General features: G+C 39.5%; 2 protein-coding genes and 1 long non-coding RNA gene across 7 annotated transcripts; 2 read left to right on the forward strand and 1 right to left on the reverse strand.

Moving 5' to 3' along the window:
• The first annotated feature begins 192 nt into the window (after positions 1-192).
• LOC111244974 (uncharacterized) lies at positions 193-9883 on the forward strand. Of its 2 annotated transcripts, none has more exons than XM_022792635.2 (6): positions 193-3070; positions 3517-3853; positions 5883-5923; positions 6524-7096; positions 7383-7721; positions 7935-9883. In XM_022792635.2, the coding sequence occupies exons 2-6, from the start codon at positions 3730-3732 to the stop codon at positions 8109-8111; spliced, it is 1254 nt and encodes a 417-aa protein (XP_022648370.1). In that variant the 5' UTR covers positions 193-3070; positions 3517-3729; the 3' UTR covers positions 8112-9883. The 2 variants fall into 2 exon arrangements, with proteins under 2 accessions (XP_022648370.1, XP_022648368.1); XM_022792633.2 differs by having other exon boundaries at positions 193-3066.
• A 1170-nt stretch (positions 9884-11053) lies between these two features.
• Positions 11054-21172, forward strand: LOC111244176 (actin-binding protein IPP-like). Of its 4 annotated transcripts, none has more exons than XM_022790955.2 (7): positions 11054-11174; positions 13857-14040; positions 14509-14728; positions 14851-15027; positions 15292-16252; positions 16598-16794; positions 17356-21172. In XM_022790955.2, the coding sequence occupies exons 2-7, from the start codon at positions 13967-13969 to the stop codon at positions 17584-17586; spliced, it is 1860 nt and encodes a 619-aa protein (XP_022646690.1). In that variant the 5' UTR covers positions 11054-11174; positions 13857-13966; the 3' UTR covers positions 17587-21172. The 4 variants fall into 4 exon arrangements, with proteins under 4 accessions (XP_022646690.1, XP_022646689.1, XP_022646691.1 ...); XM_022790954.2 differs by having other exon boundaries at positions 11120-11273; XM_022790956.2 differs by lacking the exon at positions 11054-11174 and adding an exon at positions 11263-11400.
• LOC147757282 (uncharacterized) lies at positions 14444-17370 on the reverse strand. The gene is made up of 2 exons (XR_015321905.1): positions 17236-17370; positions 14444-16262 (listed from the first exon to the last, which is right to left on the reverse strand). It is a non-coding gene; the product is annotated as an uncharacterized LOC147757282 (long non-coding RNA).
• Positions 21173-22296: the final 1124 nt, after the last annotated feature.

Consider the following 22296-nt stretch of genomic DNA (forward strand, 5'->3'; position numbering starts at 1 on the left):
TTGGTTGCCTGCTAGCTTGCCTGCTCGACCCGTCTCGGTATACTTCTTCGTTCTTTTCGTCGTCACTCCGCTCGTCGTCAACAGAAGCCGAGCGCGAACGGGCGGTCGAACAGCGCCTATTAGCAGACGACTTCTTTTCCATCGGCAAGGCAAACACGCGAACAGACAGCTAGCCATTTAGTCCCCCATAACGTCACACCTCGGCGTCTACCGTTGACATCCATCACCCATTTCTAAGCTGTCTGACTGCCGTTACTACTGCTGCTGCTGCTAATGGCCAAAGACTAAAATAAACGATGGCAGTCTTTAACGCGCAGAGTCAACAGTCGTTAATCGAGTCGAAACGCGAGCCAAGTGAAGACAAATAGAGCGGCTATAACTGCCACTAGTATAGGATTTGAGGAGCTAGTTCGCTTTTTTAACCGAACTAATTCGGTCTTATTATAAAGGCGAGGGCAAATGCACTGTGCAGACCAAATTTCACGGCTAAAGCATAGATCCAAGTTTTTTCACAAATTGGCGGAAACACTCAATGCACAGCTCGCAAAATTCAGCCAAGTAGTGTGGGACTGAATTACTATTGTTACGGCCGAAAGCGTTCGCTTCCCGGTAAATACTCAAATTTTCTACCCACTAAAAGCTCTCCTTTCCAGAACTTTTTATCTCAATAAAGACAGAGGTATGAGTTCGCACAACAATACGAAAGTAATACGGACCTTGACGAGTGACGTGCGGACAACGAGCGAATGAGATGAGCGACCGGCCGGCAGACAAACTGAGGGAAGACCAGCCTGTTTACTATCGCACTTCAATCAAAAACACACCTGAACATCATCACCCTTATCATGGTATATACATATATAGACATAGATATGTATATATAGACAACACCAAATGCAAATGCTTTCTAATATATTATGGACAACAAATGAGGGTGTCCAATGAAGAAAGCTTTGGTAATCATACCAATTTATTTAACCGAGTCTCCCCCGCCATTAAACTCAACTTCAAGATGTATCAATGCAGTATGCTGTAAATTCGAATAACGGAAAAACAATATAAAGAATTATAAGCAAATCTGTTTTCTTTCTTCTAACGCATGTTGAACGTGATTAAATCATCCGTTCTTTGTAACCTTGAGCTCGCCCTTTCTATTGCGTTTTGCCAATTCTTATTAACTACTTGGGCGCGTTATTACTGTCGGAAAGAAAGACACAACCTAATGTCAGCTATACTACATAAACCCAGTGAAGATTGCTCGCAGATCCAGCTAACTCTTACACGAATCAAGGCGCTGCCAATCTGACCACTGGCTATGCTGTCCATATGTAATCGTCTCTATTCGGTACCGAGCCGATATCGGTCTTCCTGTCGGCGCTGTGTCCGTGTGTGTGCCTTTGACGAAAACGTTCCAATGCAGCCATCAGTGGCGCCACCAGCTACGAACTCGACAGAATTGACGACAGCGGGCGGCACCGCGCAGCGCAATGAAACGCGCGAAAATTCAAACCATCGCGCCATATTCAAGCAGGTTATCAACATACTTTAGCCGCTATCCACACAACTACTATTGTGCCACCGTTTTATGGAGTGCATTGAGCAGATTCAGATCTTAGTCGCTGATCTGAAGCGATCTAAAGTCAATCCGGGTCGGGGGCAGCAGCAGAAATAGCGTCGGCAGTAGCAGGTGCACCGTTAGCGTCGTTGACTGCAAATGCCTTCCGTCGTCAGCAATCGACGCTCCATCACTGTCGTGACTTGAACAACAACGCGGCTCAGTTTCAGTCTAGCGATAACTGTAGCAGCGCGTAAGAGTAGAAACAGTAACGGTCAGTTCATCCGTCTGTCTGTTTATCTGTCTTGGGCTCGATTGTGTGCCTGCCTGCCGTTTGCTCGTTTCTTCTTTGGGACGGCGGCAACGGCGACGGCCGCGCCGGTCGGTTTTTCATTAAGGGAGAGAAAATTGTTTGAGAGAGAGAAGAAGGTATAGAGCGAGAGACGCATGCAGTTGCAGCAGCACCAGCAGCCGGAGAAGAGTTTGGGCTACTATTGCGACCAGGACTCACACAAAAGGCACACCTGGTTAGACAATCAGAGTTTGGAATGCCTTTCGATTTGTTACCGTATTTTGGTCTGCTTCTGTTGTTGTTGCACAACGAGTTGGCGTGAAGATCAGAGTTCATTGGCAGTTTCGCCTGTAGCGGGCGCCTGGATACTCACCAAGGTTGTGTGTCTGGCCGTCTGTTCGAACAGGCTCTGTTTTGTCGGCCTGAGTCCGTGTCTACTATTCACGCAGCACCAGGAGAATACCCACTGCTGCTCCTCCTGCTGCTGTGTTGTGCGTGTTCCGTGAGCGTTTGTGTTCACGACGCCTCCGATTTGTTGTGGCGTGTGTTTCGTTCGTGGGAGCTGCTGTTTGCTGCTTGTGAGTGAGCGTGTTGTGAGCGAGAAGGCGGTGCTGAATCGGGGCAGACGGTCAAACAGCTAGTCCGCCCCAGGGGGGCCACCTTCTTCGTTGTCGCATAGCGTAGACGGTTGCAGATAGCCCCAAAAAACAACACCAAGACGGCGACAGAATCCCGAAAAAGCAACACAACAAATGCCACAAAATTAAACAGGCGACGAGAACTCTTCGTTGGGAGCGTTCTTTTGTAAGCGCGACGAGTGTTATCAGTGATTTCGAGCGTCTTCCGAAGTGGCGGTTACTCAGTGCGTGAGAGCACAAGATGTAGCGATCAGCTCCGCCAGGCACATTTACGTATGTTGGCCTGGAGGACCCAAAATCAAAACAGCAACAACGACGACAACGACAGTAACAAGGACAGCAACGCGAGAAACCAGTAAACAACGGTGCTGTTACTAGTGAATGTAGCTGCCGCGGTCGCAACTTGAGTTCTTACTGTACACCTCAGTATTTTGTTATGATTTAATATTTAATATCAGTATATTGTTATTATTGCTACTATTGTTAATAAGCAGCAAATAATACCACTCAGACTGGGTATAGCGACGCCGCTCGTGCTCCGGTCAAAAAGTAGAAAACAGACTGCCGCGTTTGTACAAAAGGTAGGTAAGTTTCTATTATATACATGTAACTAAAGTAGATGCACAATTCGGCAAAAAAAATCGTATCAAGTGGACTAAAATGGCTAGGTTAGGAAAATGGGAAGAAGTGGGAGTAGTCAAAGACAAAGCGACACTGACTTCTTTTGAACATCGTTTTTTAACGAAAACCGTATATAGTTCATCAACTATCCACTTTGTTGCCAGATCGTAATATGGAGTCGCCTAGCACCGTAATGTTATACTTCTACAATTGACGGTTTTCGGACAATTTTAATATTTCGGAGTGAGGAAATGAGATAACTTTTTTAATTTTTTTTCAAATCAATTAAAAAACAAGCATTTTGAAACGTGATGCTACGCCTCCATTAGTAAATGCATCGACCTCAGAAGGTGTGAAACAAAAGTTTGTCTGACCATCACAAAAACTAACGGTCGACTCTTAAATTTCAGGCGTAAGCAATCGTCCAACGAGGCCACATACGATACTCGCCTAGCATCTCTCAGAAGAGCTGTTTATGGAAAAGCTCTATACAAAACTCCGGATGTTATCTTGTCGTTGGCTTACTAGCTTATTGTGATGAGTACATATAAATAGATAAATAGAGCAGAGATCCTACGCGTATAAAGTTCGGCCTGCGAACTGTTGTTACGAACATTCTCAGAATGTTCAACCATCAAACGAATAAGCTCAACGATTTTACCCCTTCGTGGTTGAAGCTACCCCCGACAAGGGAACGTCGACCACAGTCGCTTCACTGGCTGCATAATAATAACACCAATACCTTTCGTAAGTATAACTTAAGGTAAGATACTGACAATCAACATATAGCAAACTGAGCATATATATATATATATATATATATGCTCAGTTTATTTAACAGTTTATATAACAACTTAACTCTTTTTGGTTTCCAGCCTCCTTACTGTCAGTTTTTTTTCGTTCATTAATGATTTAGTTTGGTAAAAATGTATTTTTTTTTTGGTGACGTCGAGATCCAAAAGACTAGGAACGCGGCATGAGCTTATTACAGGTGACCGTTGAAACTTAAATATTGTTCTCACGTATTTTAAGTATTAATGGTTTATTTGTTGTATAATTATATAAAAAAAGGTCAGAAACAGTTTGGTGAAGTAAAGCATTCCTCCTATGAAATTAATTGAACTCTGATTTTTTTGGACATAATGGATCCGCCCATTAAAGCTCGAAACCTAATGAGACAAAACGCAGCAAATCACCGTTTTCATTAATTAGTATACTTGAGTACATAAAGAGGTTATCAATTATATTTCTTATCTAATGAAATGTAGTGGTAGCTTGTCATTGCGAGTACTTAGGTTCCATGATCCGATTGTCATGACAAAATCCGGAAATATATAAAATGTTACTTTGCAGAAAGAATTTATTTTCACATACAGGTACTAGAAGGGCTGTCAAAAAATACAAAAACAGTGGCAGGATATTTTTTCCTTTACAGTAATTCTATCAGAGAGTACAGGTTTATCCAATGTCAGGTTGATGAATTACGTTACAGATAAAAGAGCTAATACATGTTAATAACATTATATATTGGAAAGTGGGTTTGTCTACAGTAATACTAATCCGCAAACAGTAGTATTGCGTATGCCCTGAGGTAAAAAAATTTTAAATAGATTATTACATTTGGTTCGGATGTTTGCTTCGGATGGGTAAAGTAACGGGGAGCTATGTAGGGGAAGCAACAACACGGACTGAATAAATAACTTTTGTCAGTAGGAACGCACATTAGTTTTTGTTTGATATGCATACATCGGCATATATGAGATAAATCTGTTCACAATGTTAATGAATAAAGTAATAGCATGCAACAACTATAATATATATATAGATTGGCCCTTTATCAATCCAACGATCATCGCACTCTTTATAAAATCTTTATTGATTAAATATTTCTCACTCTAATATAAAGAAAAATAACCTAATTTTCTTAAAACAAGTGCGACTTAACATGCATCAGAAAGACATCTTTTTCGTATACAGTTTAATGTATTTTAAAGTGTGTATGTGTAATTTAAAGTATCGTAAAATTTCCGGTTATTATAAAAATAGAAGATAGTTTCTAGTGAAATGCATTATAATAAGTTAACGATGTAAAAGGATGCCTAGCAGTTGAATGCTAAGGGATTTTAACGATGATGAGATGAAAACCAATCAAAAGGGACTATTTGAACATACGCACAGGTATGGTTGCAACTAATTATGATGAATTATTTCTAATGGGGGATGAGGGATAATCTTGGGCTAAATTACCGTAGCTGCTTATATCCTTCCTGTTTATATTGGTATCAGATTTCCTGCTTGTGACGTATGAAACTAATAGATTGTTAGAAAAAGTCACTCTTGGAGAATATCAGTGATTTGCTTACTGGACTTTCCAGAAGATAGGCATAGTAGGGATAAATATAAAACTATAGAGAACACGACCATAATGGAAGTTATGAATATAACATAACATTAAAAAACATATAGTAGGTCGTAAAGTTCTTAATTACTAAATTAATTGATTAAAAATGGGTATCTGATACGTGTGCTATCTATCGGTCGTTTTTCATTAAGATAAAATCCTACAAACGGTGTAAAGGACTCGGGGTGTAAAAATCTGTAATAGGAATTTTTGGTACGTGGGAACACTTGTTATTGTTTGAATTAAAAAATTGGTACTCTAATTTTAGAGAAATTTTTAGAAATGTATAAGGTAATCATAAATTTAAAAGCTGGTTATCCGAAGCTGAAGGTCTTACTATAATGTTACAAAAATTACTCCGTTTCGATCTTCCAGAGTCTCGAAAGGCGGACTCCGTACTTCAAAAAGATGACTTCGTAAGTACCAGCCCATGCTTGTAATAAGAAGTAACGATACTAGGCACATGGTGACCGCCTGTATATGAAACGTTACGTTTAACGAATTTAGACTTCAAATATTTAGAATAATAGTTACACCTTATAATAATACTTGATTTAAGTTGTTCTTTCGTACTTGTAGGAAATGAGTCAGTATGTTTTTTGTCTACGTATTCAACAGTCTTTGGCAGTCGACTAAACAAATAATTTATTTACTTATGGTAAAATTGGCTTCCGTCAAAACTTACTTCTGGTATTGGTGACACAATTTTTTCCGCAATATATTTTTAAATATTGATATTTGTGTTGTGTGGCATTTTAAATATGTTTGTAAATTACGACAATACTGCACCGAAACTCACTTTCATGTGAGATATAGTAAAGGTCGAAAATTACTGTAGTTTGTCGAGTGTTTTTTCATTGCTGGAGTTAGTGTGTACAAACAGTATCTTTAACTATCGTAATATATGTAATTTTTGGAATTACTTATGTTTGTTGGTTTACGTTGTTGAATTGCCGTTCCTCTCGTTGGTGTTGGCCCTTTATTGTTTCACTTCCGGGATAACCGCACAACCACAGCCATGCTTAGTGGAAGTCCCTAGCAGACAAAATCGAAATGGTGGTGCGTCTGCGTGGTCGGCCCCGTTGACTTCGTCGTCCTCATCGCCTTCGCCTTCACCGACACTACCCAACTCGGCGAGCGCAACTGCCAGCTCAGTTATTGGCCAGCTCGGTTCGCGGGGTGGGAATCGCATGTATAAAGCTATGCTACCAAGAAATCTTACAAGAAGAGTCCTTGCCCCTCGACCCACTAACGTTCAGACTCAACAGCAACAACCACAACTCCAACCATTGCAACGGCAGTCAACAGCCGAGTTTGACGTGAAAAGCGTTAATAACAATCATAAGGACAGCGACGACCAACATCATGACTCCTCCTTGCTACACAGTAAAACGGATTTTATGTCTTCGGCAGCTTCCGAAATTCGTGATGCTCCGACCAGGGCAACGATACCTACGAGATTATCGCCACCAATAATTGATCGAACCGAAACTACGCTACCCGCAGCAATTTCAAGCAGTATCATTAATATTCATCAATCAAATCAACAGCGAAATCACTACCAAGGCAACGAAATCTACAATCAAAACGTAGGTGCATACAAGGGAAGAATGCACTTATAAATGAACTCTAATTATTTATTTTCCATAAAAGGGGAAATGGTTACTTCATGCATGTTTATGAAGACCATATTGATTAATTTTAATTAAACAGTGAGTCTGAAAAATACCTATACTTCATGTACACCCACTTGAACGGGTGAAGAACTTCTCACTGAAGTTAAGATAGTTCGCACGCAACTTTACATTACTTGCACTCCACCCATATGCATACTGATGTTATATGTTGTTTCCTGTATATATTGTGCGAAAACAGTTATTTCCACCAGCGTCGCCATGTTGTGATGAAGCTGAAGAGCGGCTCTTGCGCGCCATGGGCTGGAAAAGAGAAGAGCTTGCTGGCGAAGGACCGCTTACTCCAGAAGAAATCACTGAGGCCATCCAATGGGGTCATCAGATCGGGATCAACCACCTTGGAGCCACTCCATTCCAAAACAGGCAGCAAAAGCAACCTCATCAACAAGAGCACCATCATCACAGTAAAGACGACCTGTTGCATTATAATCGGAGCAAATCAAAAAGCCTCCAGCAGTTGAAGCAGCCGTTGAATTACCCTTCAACAGATCGCACCAATGGAAATTTCAACATTATCCATGTATGTGTATTAGTCTTTATAAAACCAACTAAATTAACTAACACTGACATATACTAAAATAAAAAGAGACGTCCCGTCATCGTTACGTTCTGTTCATATAAGACTTACCTGCTTGTATTTCTAAACTTCAATCACACACATGCACTTAGCGGTCAACTTTACTTTTCTCTCTTTCTCCCTTTTTTCCGATGGAATATTTTCATTTATTGGCAGAAACATGAGCGAGACCTGGCAACGTTAACGGGACGCAGCGCGCAATTGGAACAGGCGGCACGAATGGGTTCAGATCTCAAGCGGGCACTTCTAGCCACGATGGGCGTCCTTGCCGACAGTGATAGCGATTTGGAAGACGATAATGAGGATTCCGATGATGATGCTGATGATGGCTGACCATTGCTACCAGTGTCAACGATCCCATGCTGAAGTACTTTTTGGGTGCAGTAGGTAGAGGGCGAACCTACCCGCCGTACATAACACACTTATGGATCCCCGACTGACAAAACATTTTTGAAGATGTGCAGAGAATGGAACTGAATAGCGATTCTATCGAAGCTTATTATTGACGTCCGCTTGGGTAAAAGAGGTGGAGTTTTTGTCAAAAAGAAGTCGAAAAAATGTCGGGCTCCATCAAACTTGTTCAAACTGCCATCATAGACAATTATTTTGTGAGTGGCGTAATAATGTAGTGACATAGAAAACACATAAGTATGAGCTACCTTTGCATTAATCTCAAGCAGAAGATTTAACTCGCTCACTTTTTGTTCGTTATTTGTGTCTACCTCTGTGGCGGCAGATGGGACAAATGTTAGTCTTTTATCTTCATTTCATGCAGGATTTTCTTTCAGTGCTTTTTACTGAGGATATACTTTATTTGAACGCGTTCTTAGCTATCAAAACAAACGGATCCGAATGAGTTACGACTCCATAAGTACTTGTGCTCTTTGATTTCTGATCAATCTCGAACTTTACTTCCCTTTTACTGTCAAACAATACATCTACACGAATTAAGAAGAATCAAATTTTTAATTGAAGTATTATTATGATTACCATAACTATTATACGGCAACGTGATTAACGCTGCAAGCATCAGTATTGATATAGCCGAGGTATGAGGTTCTTGAATTTGTTGTAGATTTGTAACATGTCATGTTTCCTTTCACAAAACTTGAGATATAGAGACATTTCTCAAAAAACGCGTCGGCTTGCATTTGACCCTAAGAAACGTAAAGATATTATTTAGTAACAGCACCACGACGCGGGCTCGGCTGGCCTTACCGTTTTGTCTGAACATGGGTGCTAAAATGTATTTTTATGGAAGATTTCTGATCAACTTTGCACAAGGCCTAGTATTGTTTTTACCCGTGGCTGACTGAATAAATGTGGCATCGAGGCGTGTAGTTGAGAAGGCAGATGTTTCTGGACTCATGTTGGTATCGTGATGAACGCGTGGCCATCAAACGGTCAGTATGGTCTTGTATAAGATAATACAAAAGACGTTCTTTTCTAATGAAAATGCATGCTGTTAGGTCCATTGTTATAAAGGCGTCAGAGTACCTTATCCCTACGTCGACATTCATAGCTACCGAGCTACACAGACACGCATGGAAATGGTTTGAATGCAGTTAGTATGCAGGAAGCAAGAAATAAGTTGCCATAGTTTTGGACGAGCAGGTTTAAGTATGCAGCTCACAAAGATCAGCCAAGTTTTATTGTTACCATGACCGATCGGCCGAGCGGAAACGGAGTGCAGAATAGTGCAAATGAACACCAGATTTTGTCGTCAAGGTAAAAAGCAAGCGCAGGAGCTCTCCTGCTGGTTTCAGCAGGCCTGAAATATCAGCGAAAAAGCCTGGTTCGATATTGAATATACAGGTATAACGCTGTATGAAGGTGACGTCATGGACCTTGCTATGAGCGTCCACCGAGTACAACATGCAACACCGTCCGCTGCAAAAGTTATGCAACTGATCTTTCTCACTCAACTCAAGCCACCCTATATAACCAACGATATGCTATTGTGATGAAGTGTGACGTTTGCTCGACAATGCATTGACAAGATGTAGATAGTCACATTAAAGAAAAAATAATAAAGCATTCAGGCTACGTGTCGCATAGTGAAGATACCTGGCAAGAAATAAAAATAAAATATGGTCGAAATTTAACTGATTGTGTTAGATTTTTTTTTAGGGGAAGAGTGGCAAAATCTAATACCTAATACCTAAGTGATGTTCGTTAAAAAATATTTAGCAAATTTAGGGCAACGGCCTTAGTGCAAGTAAAGACCTCTTTTCAGACTATAGCTATTTTATAAATTAGTTATAAAAACAACTAATTCTTAATTGTTTAGTAACCCTACAAATAGTTTATTATAAGGCATGACGTCAGTTCGCAAATAGTGTCAATTTCTTTACATATGGCGCCGATTCGTCCCCTTGCGTGTACGCGGTTCGCTTCCTAGCACAGCTACATAACTTTCTTAGAACAGCGTTGACAAAGCCCTTATAGCAGAATATCTGGTTAAGAATCAGGAGACGACTGGTTTAAACCCATAGAGCTTATGACACAATTCATGTGAAACTATAGAACAAACAAAGCTACCGCTAGCTTCCATATAAGACCCATAGATAGCTTCAAAAGCGCTGAGTTAACTAATAAAAATAAATTTAAGTTCGTCAGCTCAAATTTCACCTAACCATACATATAAGTTTTATGCAAAAATGATCAACCACTTTGTTGAAAATCGACTGCAAATACTAAAGTTGATATCACAACGCGCATCTGAAAATCGTCGACATCCTGTGAATAGTTCGCAAACTTCTCATGACTGCCTCGATTATAATGCTGGAATGCATGAGATGTGCTTAACTACATTGACGAACCAAGTCTAAACCATAAAAACCAGGTCGATAGGACGATGATTAAACTGTGGAACGTAGAAAAAAATTCTTTTCACTTAATCACGCGTATCGTTTAGTAGTCACGTAGAACAAAATAGATAAGCTGGAAGCCAAGGAACTTCCGACATAAGCCATCTACGGCACGAGGTCTAAATCATTTCTCTTGTTACTTTCATAACGCTCAAAAACTTCTTAGGTCACGATGATTCGCATTAGCTTCTAAACATTATTTTCTAATACCGAAATAATTCGGTTCACTATTGCTTAAAAATTCTGGCATTTCTGGTTTTTCTTCTGTTTAAAATGTCCCGCCGCAAAGCTATGGCTTGCGCGATACTATGATCTCTCGTATCTGATTCGTAGGGTATTCATTTGTTTGCTGATGACCTGCAGTCCTCTTTCATGAACCGCCCTACTACCATCGGCGGAGACGACAACAACAATGCGTCTATTCAGTTTCAGTTACCCACACTCCTTCTCTTCGTCTTTGTCTCGACAAGCGAGCTGTTCCTGTGTGTTTACGTTTACGTTAAAATGGCGAACTGAAAGGAGAGAAGTGAGTGCAAATTTTGTGTGTGTGTGTATGTGGATTAAGAGTATTGTTCCTACTCGACGTTTGCTGTTGCCCTCTTTGGGCACACGCCTGCGCGCTAGGGTAATAGTACCTGTAGCATAGGTTTTTATGGTCTCTCTTGATGATACAGTTCTGGGTGTAACACGGAAAAGGCACTCGTCCCCTTTTCTCACAGCTCTCATCTGGTCGTCATCGATTGAGCCTCGGGGTCTGTTGTAAATGCATACAATTGGCTCTTTTTTTCTAATGTTTCTATTATCAACTTTTAAGTGTTGTATATTGACGTCGTACAGACCACTAAACGACATTAGTTAGCTTTTGTGAACGATCGAGTGGATACCGAACCATAGCGGATCACTGATTTGCTTTGCGTGTGCAGATGATTAAATTATAGTCATGTTAAAAGAAAACAGGAAGTTCCGATAACTCTGTAGATTATACTGAAGAGAACAGTAACCTTTGTTCGCGGATAGAGACCGCTTCTCTATCCTGCATATAACGTATCATTATTGCCGGCACAGACTGATGGTATTTGGGTAAAAATCCAAATCATCACTGTATCGTTTGGGTACTCGATAATATATATACATATATGTATATATACACATGAATATGAGTGTGCATCTACCTAGAGTGATATGTAATTCTTCCAGCTGACAAGTGTGCGTTTCATAACGACTATTATGAGGCTAGTCAAATTATCAATCACCAGTTGCCAGTTGTAATATAGATACTGTCAAGCCACGCAATTTGTGCAGTTTCTCAGGGGGTGCATTAGCAATCCCCACCATGAAGGAAATGTTTGACCTTATGTGATATGTCAGGTTTTAGCATTACAATAGGTTCATCGGCACCGAGAAGCAAACAAGTCCGCTGAAACAACAACGTTTTCACGTCCCTTTCCCGGAAGTTGTTCACTATTTGCTTTCAGATGCTGAAAACCGATCACAACGGTTAAGCTGAGAAGGATATTGACGTACTGATAACGTATACAAGAATAAAAATAAAAGCATTTCAAATCTATGCTTCTGATTGTTGGCCGATAGACTATGCACTCAGTGCTTGTTGTATAAGACTGTGCATAAAGGTCACAACGCCCGTTGTTTATGTAAACTTTCTCACTTGTTGAATACTTTGAGCACTGTTATTATCTATGAAACTGTGTAGGTAAATGCAAAAGTTGCGTCGTCAGTCTAGTGTAAGACCCATATGTAGGTGTTCACATTGTTTTGCGAAAAAATTAAGCTTGATACAGTCCGTTGTTAATACCATAGAAGCTATTTCATATTTCACAATAGCAGGGTTACACCGAAGGAATGAGCTGAAGTAATGTATAAACTCCTGTGTTTTTACACTGACTTAAACATTGATTCTTTGCAGTGCCGTTTAGATTTCCCTCAAGAAACTTATAGATATTGTGATTTTTCCAACTTTTGCCCCCTTTTTTTTTATTTTTATAAAGCGACGTTGTTAACTAACAAAACCTGCATCGTATTATGAGTACAAGTCATACAACCAACTTTTTTGACGAGGAATCGACTTTCCTATCGATAGCGCCTACTGCTTAATTGGTACAAACCAATACAGAGACTACATTTTCTATCCAGAGTGAAAACGATACGTATGTTTGATAACTATTTATGCATCACTATTAAGCTGGTCGCATTTAGTAAAACGAGAAGAAAGATGAACCGTGGTTTTTAGGGTACGCGAATACAAACCAAAGGCGAGATCACATATTGACTACTATATAACCTAACAGAAAATAGGGATCGAAACAGTCTGTCAACCATTAGTGAAGATGAAGTTACAATAGCAACATTTCGTGGTGATCTATGAATTTTACGTAGATAAAGATAGCGTTGTTAAACCCTAACAGGTCTGCCCGCCATTATTATATTAAGATTGTGATGTCTTTGTACATTGGCGATACCGGTTGTCTCCTGTGATCAACTGGGCTAATGGGTCAAAACGAGTAAATTCGACAAAAAGATTTTGCCTTTTTATTGGGATTGAGCAAATCATTTTTGGTGTTCATGAGTTTCGCTTATCTCTGGATCAAATGTTTGAATCCATATCGCCGCCTACGGATTTGATGACTTTAGCTTCAAGAGGATGTTTAGCCAGATTTTAAGATTCTTTTTTGGCGAGAGTTATGCTGCTTCTCCATTTTGATAGAGAGCGGAAAGGGTCACGATCTATCGGCGCAATGTGCAGGAAGTGAAAAGCCTACTGAACAATATCAAACTTCTGGGACGGTTTCTGCGCTGTCACTGTCTAGTATTGTAATGAAGCAGGACGACTAAATGTTTTCTGATGATTTTTTTCTGCTAGGTAACCTTATTAACTTAACGGAAGTGAACTCCATAGAGATTCTGATGAACCGTCCTAGCTTTTTCAAAAATTTGGAGGACCTTTACAGCCTTACTAAAGCCTTGTTTGAGTGGTAGTCCGGTCTGGGTCTCGGTTGAGACCTTCTACGTGAAGCTACTCATGCCTTTTTAGTTTTTATGTTAGCATATAGACCACACATTTCTGATATTATGATGATTTGTAGAACAGTGTGTCATAGTCGAGACGTGTAAGTCTAAAATGTTCTTTCTTCACGTTTGAATACTTGAGCATCCTATTGTATTAAAGAGCGCATTAATCGTACTGTTGCAGGTAAAAATCAAGTTGAGCCTGTTTTCTGTTGCAACGATATAATAAAAATCGTAAACTGAGAAAGGCATAAACCTGAATGATAGCGCGAGAACAAGCGTGAAGAAGGGAAGATGTCCAACATGCCTTGGCCACCCGGCCACTTCCGTATAGGGCAGCATAAGTCACAGTATAGACAACAAGCACGGTAAGTCATAATCTAAGTGAGCAACGTGCTTTTCTCCAAACAAATCACTACTCTTCTCTAAAATGTATTGAAGTTAATGTCTTTTCAAGTTTTCAATAAAATTTGCCTTCAAAAAGTTAGTCATCAATCAATTATTCAAATGTATGTTATGCGCTTTCATTTCTAGTTTACATCTAATTGAATCAAATGAATGTGCCATAAAATACAATAAGAATTCCCGAGTTATAAAACTAAAATGCTCTTAGCTCTTAACTCTTTTGAGTTAAGAGCTAAGAGCAACAACCATAGAAGTAGAAAGCACTTCGTCGTTAGCAGCCAAGCTTAAGCTTTTTTCGCGGCAGCGATAGATGTTCATAAAAAAATTGTTAGTCAATTAGCACAGTAATAAACAATAAGGCAAACGTAGAGATAGATCTATTTAATTTAGTATGCATCACTGTGGCATTGAAACGTTCCTATAATTTACAGAATTTTTCGAGGCCATCGGAATAGTCAACAAAATGGCAACGCATACGTTGCATCACATCCGCGCCAATCGTTCATTTCAAAAAACCATGCGGTGCGCCAATTTGAAAGCCTTGACAGGCTTCGCCAAGAAAATCGTTTTTGTGACATTAATATTGTGGTCCAGGGAAAGCGATTTCCCGCCCATTGGGTTGTGCTTGCCGCTGCCAGTCCTTACTTCGAGGTAGGTTTTTATTTAAATTTTTAATAAGCTGAGCACTCCAGTATGCCGGTCTAAACACAAATAGCTTAAAATAGATACGTAGTTCGGAAATACAGGACGATGTGATGTGTATTAATTTTCAGGCAATGTACCGCATGAACTTTGTGGAGACTCAAACAAATGTGGCCACTTTGCATGAGATCGAAAATCCTGAGGTGTTCCAGATTATTCTTGACTTCATATATAAAGGAGACATTGAGGTCAGAGAGGAAAACTGCCAATTCCTTTTGGCAGCCGCCAATATGCTACAACTCCCCGAGGTTAACTCTTACGTTTTGCTTACTTCTCATTAATTTATGATCAGATTTCAATATTTAACTAACTATCTCCACCTTATTTTTCGTTCCCAATCTAATTCTGTAAAATACGACAAATGGTCTTTTACCACTGAACAACCGGCAGAGATCCTACATTGTCCTAGGCTGAAAATGAAGGAAGGCTAGTATGTGTTTTCTCATCAAGGCGATCGAAATAGACGACATTTTAATGTAAAATGCTGTGGTTGTTGCTAATATGTGTTGTAGGTAGTTGGCTTCTGTTGCACATTCCTCAGTAAGCACCTTCACCCGTCGAACTGCGTAGGCATCTTCCGTTTCGCTGAGCTACATTCGTGCATAAACCTCAAGCTAGACGCCAAACGTTTCATTGAGTGCAAATTCACTGAAGTTATAAAGGAGGACGAGTTTCTGCACATTCCTCAGCAAACTCTTCAGGCGTTCCTTCGAAGTGAAGGCTTATCGATCGACAACGAATGTCAGGTGTTTGACGCCCTGATGACCTGGATACTACATGATGTGAATGCTCGTCGGCGCTATGTCTACGATCTACTGCCAGATGTCCGAATTGCAGTTATGTCGAATAGAAAAATCGACCAATACCTTGAGCGCTGTCCCGATGGCAAGTTACGTGAAGATATCCGGGCAATTCTCGCCGACTATCGTATGCGGTTGAAACAAACGAGCCAAGGAGAAGGCCGTTTCGATGTCCGTTTACAGCCGCGTATGTGCGCCCGAAAATCGGTGTACATTATCGGCGGAACTCACCTTGATAAAAATCAACGCCATGGTGACGATTCGGCGTTGCAGAGAGTTGAAAGACTCGATCTGTTTCGAGGTGTGTGGACTCAGGAGGCAAAGATGCCAAGCCCAAGAGCATGTCACGGCACTGCTGTTCTTAACAATACCATCTACGTCGTGGGCGGAGAGCAGAACGGACTCATATTGGCTGACGCAGAACTATTTGATCCGGTTGCGTGCGAGTGGCAGACTCTCACGCCTCTACATCAACCGCGCACGATGCATGGACTCTGCTCGGCGGACGGAGCTCTATTTGCAATTGGAGGCATCATCGGCACAGATCTAACGGATTCAATTGAACGGTATGATCCGATGAGTGATAATTGGCTTCTTCTTGATCATTCTCTCAGCAACGCGCGTGCCGGGATGGGGGTCGTGTCTCGTCAAGGACTCATCTATATCGTCGGAGGTCAGTCAACCTAGAAACGTACATATATAAACGTAACTAATTAGTTACAGCATTGAGTACGTTCTTTTGAAGACTGAGGTGTTTGCTGGATGCAGCTTGTAGAAAATGTGTGGGAGGAATAAAGTTGGCGTTAGACGTTTCAACAGTTTAGCGTCAATGTCTAAACACTGCTTGAAAAATAATTTCTAATTGGCAAAGACGTGGGTGGGAAATGAACTTGAAAAACCCAAGGTGTTAGATGCAGTGATAACGTTTCACATACTATATTTTGAGAATGACTATACAGTGTGCATTTGTTCATCTACCTTTTATTATTCATCATTGTTTTTATACGAAATTTTGCAGGCATAATTGATAATCGTCGTATGGTGAATACAGTGGAAGTCTACGATCCAACGACGGGTGTTGTATCTCAATTAGCGGCAATGAAAAACCCTCGCTCAAATATGGGTATAGCTGTGCTACACGATCATATATATGTGGTAGGCGGCAACGGAATTCGAGGCCCCTTGTCTTCAGTGGAACGGTATTCGATTGATGAGGTTAGTACTTAGTTTTGAAATTAACGATTAGTCCGTGTAGTTTTATTCCAAACTTCTTTTCGCTTTAGACTCTTTTCGACCTTGTTTTAAGGCGTGCGGCATTGTCTAAAGAAACGCTTTAACCATGTGGACGACCATTTCATAAAAGCTTTTGAAATATACAACACAGGCAAAATGTATCTGCTAAACACATAGAACTTTTTGCTTGCAATATGACTATGGTGCAAACGTCATTAATGGTAGAGTTACAGTGTTGTCACTCAATTTGTGTAGGCACAGATTCAAGGATCTTAGAGCATACGGGGAAGGTGTTTTGCGTGAGCGAGAAATGTCATCCTTAGCCTCAGCAGGACAAGCCTTTTTACTAAAAATAATCAAAATCGATAACGCGATTTTCAAAGCTGTCGACACTTGGGAAATGCGTACACAGACCTTACTCACTTGATAACAAATTAAGGTAGAATTACAAGAGAATCTTCCTTATCTTTTTCTGTTGATGTTGATGTGGCCTAGAATTGATCTTTATTGCCTTTGACCTTTCTGATTCTCCTTGTGCTTTAGAACACGTGGTGTGAGATATTGCCACTAAAGCGGGCACGGTTCGGTTGCTCCGCATCGGCTGTGGACAATACGCTGTACGTGATTGGTGGTAGGGTTCCGTCATCAGATTCGTCTTACGCAGATAATACACTCGATACCGTGGAGGTGTACGATCCTGAGCTCAATAAGTGGATGGATTCAAATAATACGCTGCCGATTAGTCGATGCGATGCAGGAATTGTGGTTATGTAGAAGATGTCCCACAGTATTGTTATGCTGGACGTTACCTGTAGTCGTCGTTATAATAATAATAATAGAGAAGGGCAAAATCAAAGAAATCGCCAACTAGACAAGACAGCTAACAACAATAAGGATTGCAACAATAGTTAGCAATGCATACATTTTACACTTAGACTGTTGACAATATTCAATTTAATTAACATGACCAGGCTTCAAAAAGCGATGCCGGCCTCCCGTTCATACCAGTAACAGCTAGAAAATATAACATTATTATTACTACTAATTATATAATACTTAGTAATAATAATATTGTAATAACGGTAACCGGCATGCATTAAAAGGACGTCATTATAGAGTTCACAATAATCTAGTAACAGTTATAAGCTATTAAATAATAATGATAGTATTGGTAACAGGAGAGTAACTACCTAAAATTACACACTCCAAAACACATTACGTTAGACTGAATAACATAATCATATTATTGATCACATGAATATCCTCCTATTGCACACATTGGTAGATTACGTAACTGCGTAGACAAGTGATCAAAACGACAAAAACAACAACAAGAACATGAAATGTGACGCATACCGTAAGTGTATCTAGACGTCTACGTATATATGCGAGTAAAAAATATATATATATACATATATGCCTACCAGTATAATATCTGGACACCTGTATATGCAGTGATGGTCGTAGAGCTAGTAGGGAAATTTCATTAATGTCACCTTCTGAGAAACGGTATACAGAAGGATTTTGACGCTCGCTCGGTGTAATGATACAGTTTTCCTTTCACGCTCGGCTAGGTTTGTTGTCAGGTTAGGAAATTTTTTTTTCGAAATCGGCCGCTAGTTGCAGTTGCAAAAACGATGAGCTCAGCAAGAGAAACGAAGTCAGATTCAGAGGTACGTTTTCCACAGAGTAAAAAATAATTCATAAACAATGTTAGTCGGAGATCGGAAAGATGGACATAGGACCTTTAGAAAAAGAATGAATATTGAAAAAGCGTTATCAAGCATGTAAGCCCATTTATACCCTCATTCAATAATATGGCAATTACTACATGATTATTGTACCCCTACAATTACTGTTTGTTGAGAGTGTTGTGATTTGGGCTACTGGTTTTTTTGCTTTGATTAATTAGTTTGCCGGGTAAAGCTCCGTGGTTTTTCTACTATTTCCATACATTTTCCATGCCAAATAATTTCTCGCATTTTTCTAACAAATACGACTCTGTAGTAACTGATTGTTTTTTATCCCACACTCACTGAGAGGTCCACCTAGTAGAATCCGTGCGCGTCGGGATCCGCTTTGTTTAAAATGGTCGACCGCTCTATGCAGCGGCGGGTTGATTCACTCTTTGCTACGGTACACCGTTTAACTCGCTCTGTGCTACCTGTATCAGCTTGTTCATCTGAATTGCTTCTATTTTTCATAATCAATATTCTAAGTGACAACCAAGCGACGCAAGTAACATGACCGACCCAGAACACACATACACTAATATATATATATATATATATATATATATATATATATATATATATATATATATGCATTCGCATGCTTGATAGTTATCCACAGATTTTTGTACATATCGCCATGAGCAGAAACAAGATTATTTACGGCTTTAGCATACACATAACAGATCAAGACACACACACACATACATTCAAAACTCCTTAAAAATATGTAATAACTAGATAACAAATTACCCTGCTGACTTTTTCTAAGTTCAGTAGTAGAGCGTATATCCTGAGCATGAAAGGATATGACCCATCTGTGGAACGCTAACCAGAACGAAAAGTATGGAAAAGATTGTGCGTAAACGATGATAGCATGAATGAAAGGTAAAAAAGAAACTATGTTGAACGCTACCACGTTGAGCTTTGACAGACTGAATAGATTTGCTTTGGTAAAAAGGCAATGGTTACTGACAGAGAAAACCAGTGAGTGAAACCTTCGTTCGATGGTACTTAACCTTGAGAAGACCAGAGGTTTAGAGTCGAGTTCATCGTGTTAATGAAAACTTGAAAAACCGAACGAAAAGCCGAAGAACACCATATGATTATTAACAGATAGGAAACTTGGCGTTTTTTAACGACAATCTCGTAGAACTCAAGTCAAACTTTCCTTTTCCCATGACTCCAGCACACACTCACACACAAAGGTAATTGTATGTTGGAAGCAAATTCTACACTCCGCTGCCCCATATAGTCGAGAAGGGGAGTTGAGAGAGGGATTTGAACGAGAAATGATCTAGAGACAATTGGCGAGTAACAAAATGAAAGAGACAATGTATATCTGTCGCCTGGTGCGTGAGTGACAATAATAAGAGTACTGGAAGTCACGTTTTTCGTTCTAGATCAAATTAAGCACTATATAATAAGTATAAATAACTAACAAATATAAGCGCGTAATGAGACGCATGTTCATATATATATGAACATGCGTATAACTGTGCAAATTTATACGGCAAATGTGTAAGTGTAATCATCGTCAAGTGTGTGGACAAGAAAGCGAATGACAAACAGTAAAAGCGGGAGCAAATTTCATCATTCGTTGTTTCTACATCTGCTAAGTAACGAGAAGCACTCCCCGAATACACAACATCGCGGGTCATAGATACAAATCTATTACTTCGTCCGATTATGAAAACTGTGAGTCGGCCATTCGGTGTCTAGCTAAACACCTCTCTAGCCAATAACCAAGCGAACAGTTGGATGGCATACACGGATGCTAGCGACGGCTGATAAAGAAATGAAGGTATGGACAAATGTCATATATATATGTGCATCAAGGATACAACAAAATATATTAGAGTAACATGATTTTTTTTTTTTAGTAACTTAAACAATGGAAATATTTCAAGTAGATTTTATGGAAGGATGGTTACCTGTACCCTTATACACTTTGGCCACCCGTTTTATCTGAGTCTCTGTACTCACTAAAACCTTTCGGTACCGAAGTTTTCCATCTAAAAATTTGTTTAACTGGCTTCGAATCACTTGCCTTACATCAAATGACTGCAGCGTATGGATAGTCATGAAAAATATAACGATTTATAAATATGTCTGCTAGCTTTGACTAGCTACTGGGCACTTAGCAACATTACTGTTCTGTATTATATATCGATTATTTTTTGCTCCTTATTAGTTTATAATGTGATAGTACTATCGAGCTTTTGTCTTCTTCTTTTTCTGAATTTGCCCGTTTTATCATTTGGTTTCTGATGAATATAATAGGGTAGTAAATGTAAGGCTTATGTTGTCAGAATTTAGTTCGAACCGAACACTGAAAATTTATAATACCCTAAAATCACTCCATGCATGTGATGACCGCCGGCCACGAGGAGAATAGTTATGATAACGACTGTAATAAATGTACCAGTGAAATATATTAGTGCTATAAATATCACTATTTCATAAATTAATCATTAATTTTATGTAAATATGCCAGTGTACGGACTCAGTTGTGAAAGCTTCTCTTCTAAGTAATGCCGCCCTCAAAACTAAATAAAGTTGCATCTTTTCTGTGGTAGAATAAAACATGTGTAACATTCATCACGGCTTGGGATGCAAAAATCCCCTAATCTATGCTTAATAATTTCCGAGGTAGTTTAGCGGAGGACGAATACTGGATGGTGGAAAAATAATTATGTATTTCGCTAAAGCAAAATAATTCGCCAGCCATATTTAGATGGTCTCTGAATTTCTCTAAATAACTAGTTTCGTCTTGTAGAGTAAATTTTGCATTATCAAAAAACCACTATCTGAAATTTGTTAAGACACAATATAGGTCTTAGTCAAGTCCGGTATAGTAAACACATTTTAAATCGATGGTAAAATTATTTCAAACATTAATTGTTTTGTCGTGGAAATCGCCTGAAGAGAAGGACAATGTACATTCAATTGAATTAAGGAATGGGTGTCTAGCGTATCTCAAAATTGTTTTAAAAACGTTAATAATACAAAATGTATTCTATCGTAAAAATGACGATGCATACGTCCGCTTGTAGATGTCGCGTTGTGTATTCAGGAAGTTGCTGCAGGGAGTTCTCCGAAAAGAAAAAGTTCATAATGATTCCAATCATACAATTTTAGGGAATGGTGCCGTTATTAACGTTGAGAATGATTCGCATTAATCAGTCTTCAAATTGTTTGCCATATTTATCATTAAGTTAACAAGTCTGGAACACTAACTTGAAGGCGGTGCTCCATTTGATTTATGCAGTGTATAGTCATTTAGTAGGAAAATTAGTATAAACGCACACGCCATGAAACGGATCCTAAAGAAAACACAGAAAAAAGGTAGTATCTGTTGCACGCCCGGTAACAAAAAGAAGAGTTCTGCATTGTGGGCTTAGCGAAGATGAAAAACGAAGCTAAGAGTAAAAATTGCAAGCGTATACCGAGCCAATATTAGTTAAGCAAGCATGAAGTGAAATAGATATAGCAAATAGATTTTCGTATGTGGATTTGATCTAATCGAATTATTGAAACGAAATGATTTTTGTCTCTACCCAGATAGTTTTGTCTGCCGTTAGTAGTTAACGAAATGAACGTGGACGCACTGCTTGAGTGGCAAACAATTTGTCACTATCTGCATTTCTACATTTGTACACATCCCCGCTACAGTATATGACAACTAAAGTGAATTATTGACCATTACTGTATGTGCTTATATATATATATATTGATATGATTATTTATATAT

Source organism: Varroa destructor, unplaced genomic scaffold (assembly GCF_002443255.2).
Source record: "Varroa destructor unplaced genomic scaffold, Vdes_3.0 BEIS01000002.1, whole genome shotgun sequence".
In the NCBI taxonomy this organism is placed as follows: Eukaryota; Metazoa; Arthropoda; class Arachnida; order Mesostigmata; family Varroidae; genus Varroa; species Varroa destructor.

Coding starts and splice junctions, on each gene's coding strand:
- LOC111244974 (XM_022792635.2), top strand. CDS start 3,730: ATGTTCAACCATCAAACGAATAAGCTCAACGATTTTACCCCTTCGTGG. Junction 7,097..7,382: donor ACGAAATCTACAATCAAAAC/GTAGGTGCATAC, acceptor GTGCGAAAACAG/TTATTTCCACCAGCGTCGCC. Junction 7,722..7,934: donor GAAATTTCAACATTATCCAT/GTATGTGTATTA, acceptor ATTTATTGGCAG/AAACATGAGCGAGACCTGGC.
- LOC111244176 (XM_022790955.2), top strand. CDS start 13,967: ATGTCCAACATGCCTTGGCCACCCGGCCACTTCCGTATAGGGCAGCAT. Junction 14,041..14,508: donor CAGTATAGACAACAAGCACG/GTAAGTCATAAT, acceptor TATAATTTACAG/AATTTTTCGAGGCCATCGGA. Junction 15,028..15,291: donor ATATGCTACAACTCCCCGAG/GTTAACTCTTAC, acceptor TATGTGTTGTAG/GTAGTTGGCTTCTGTTGCAC.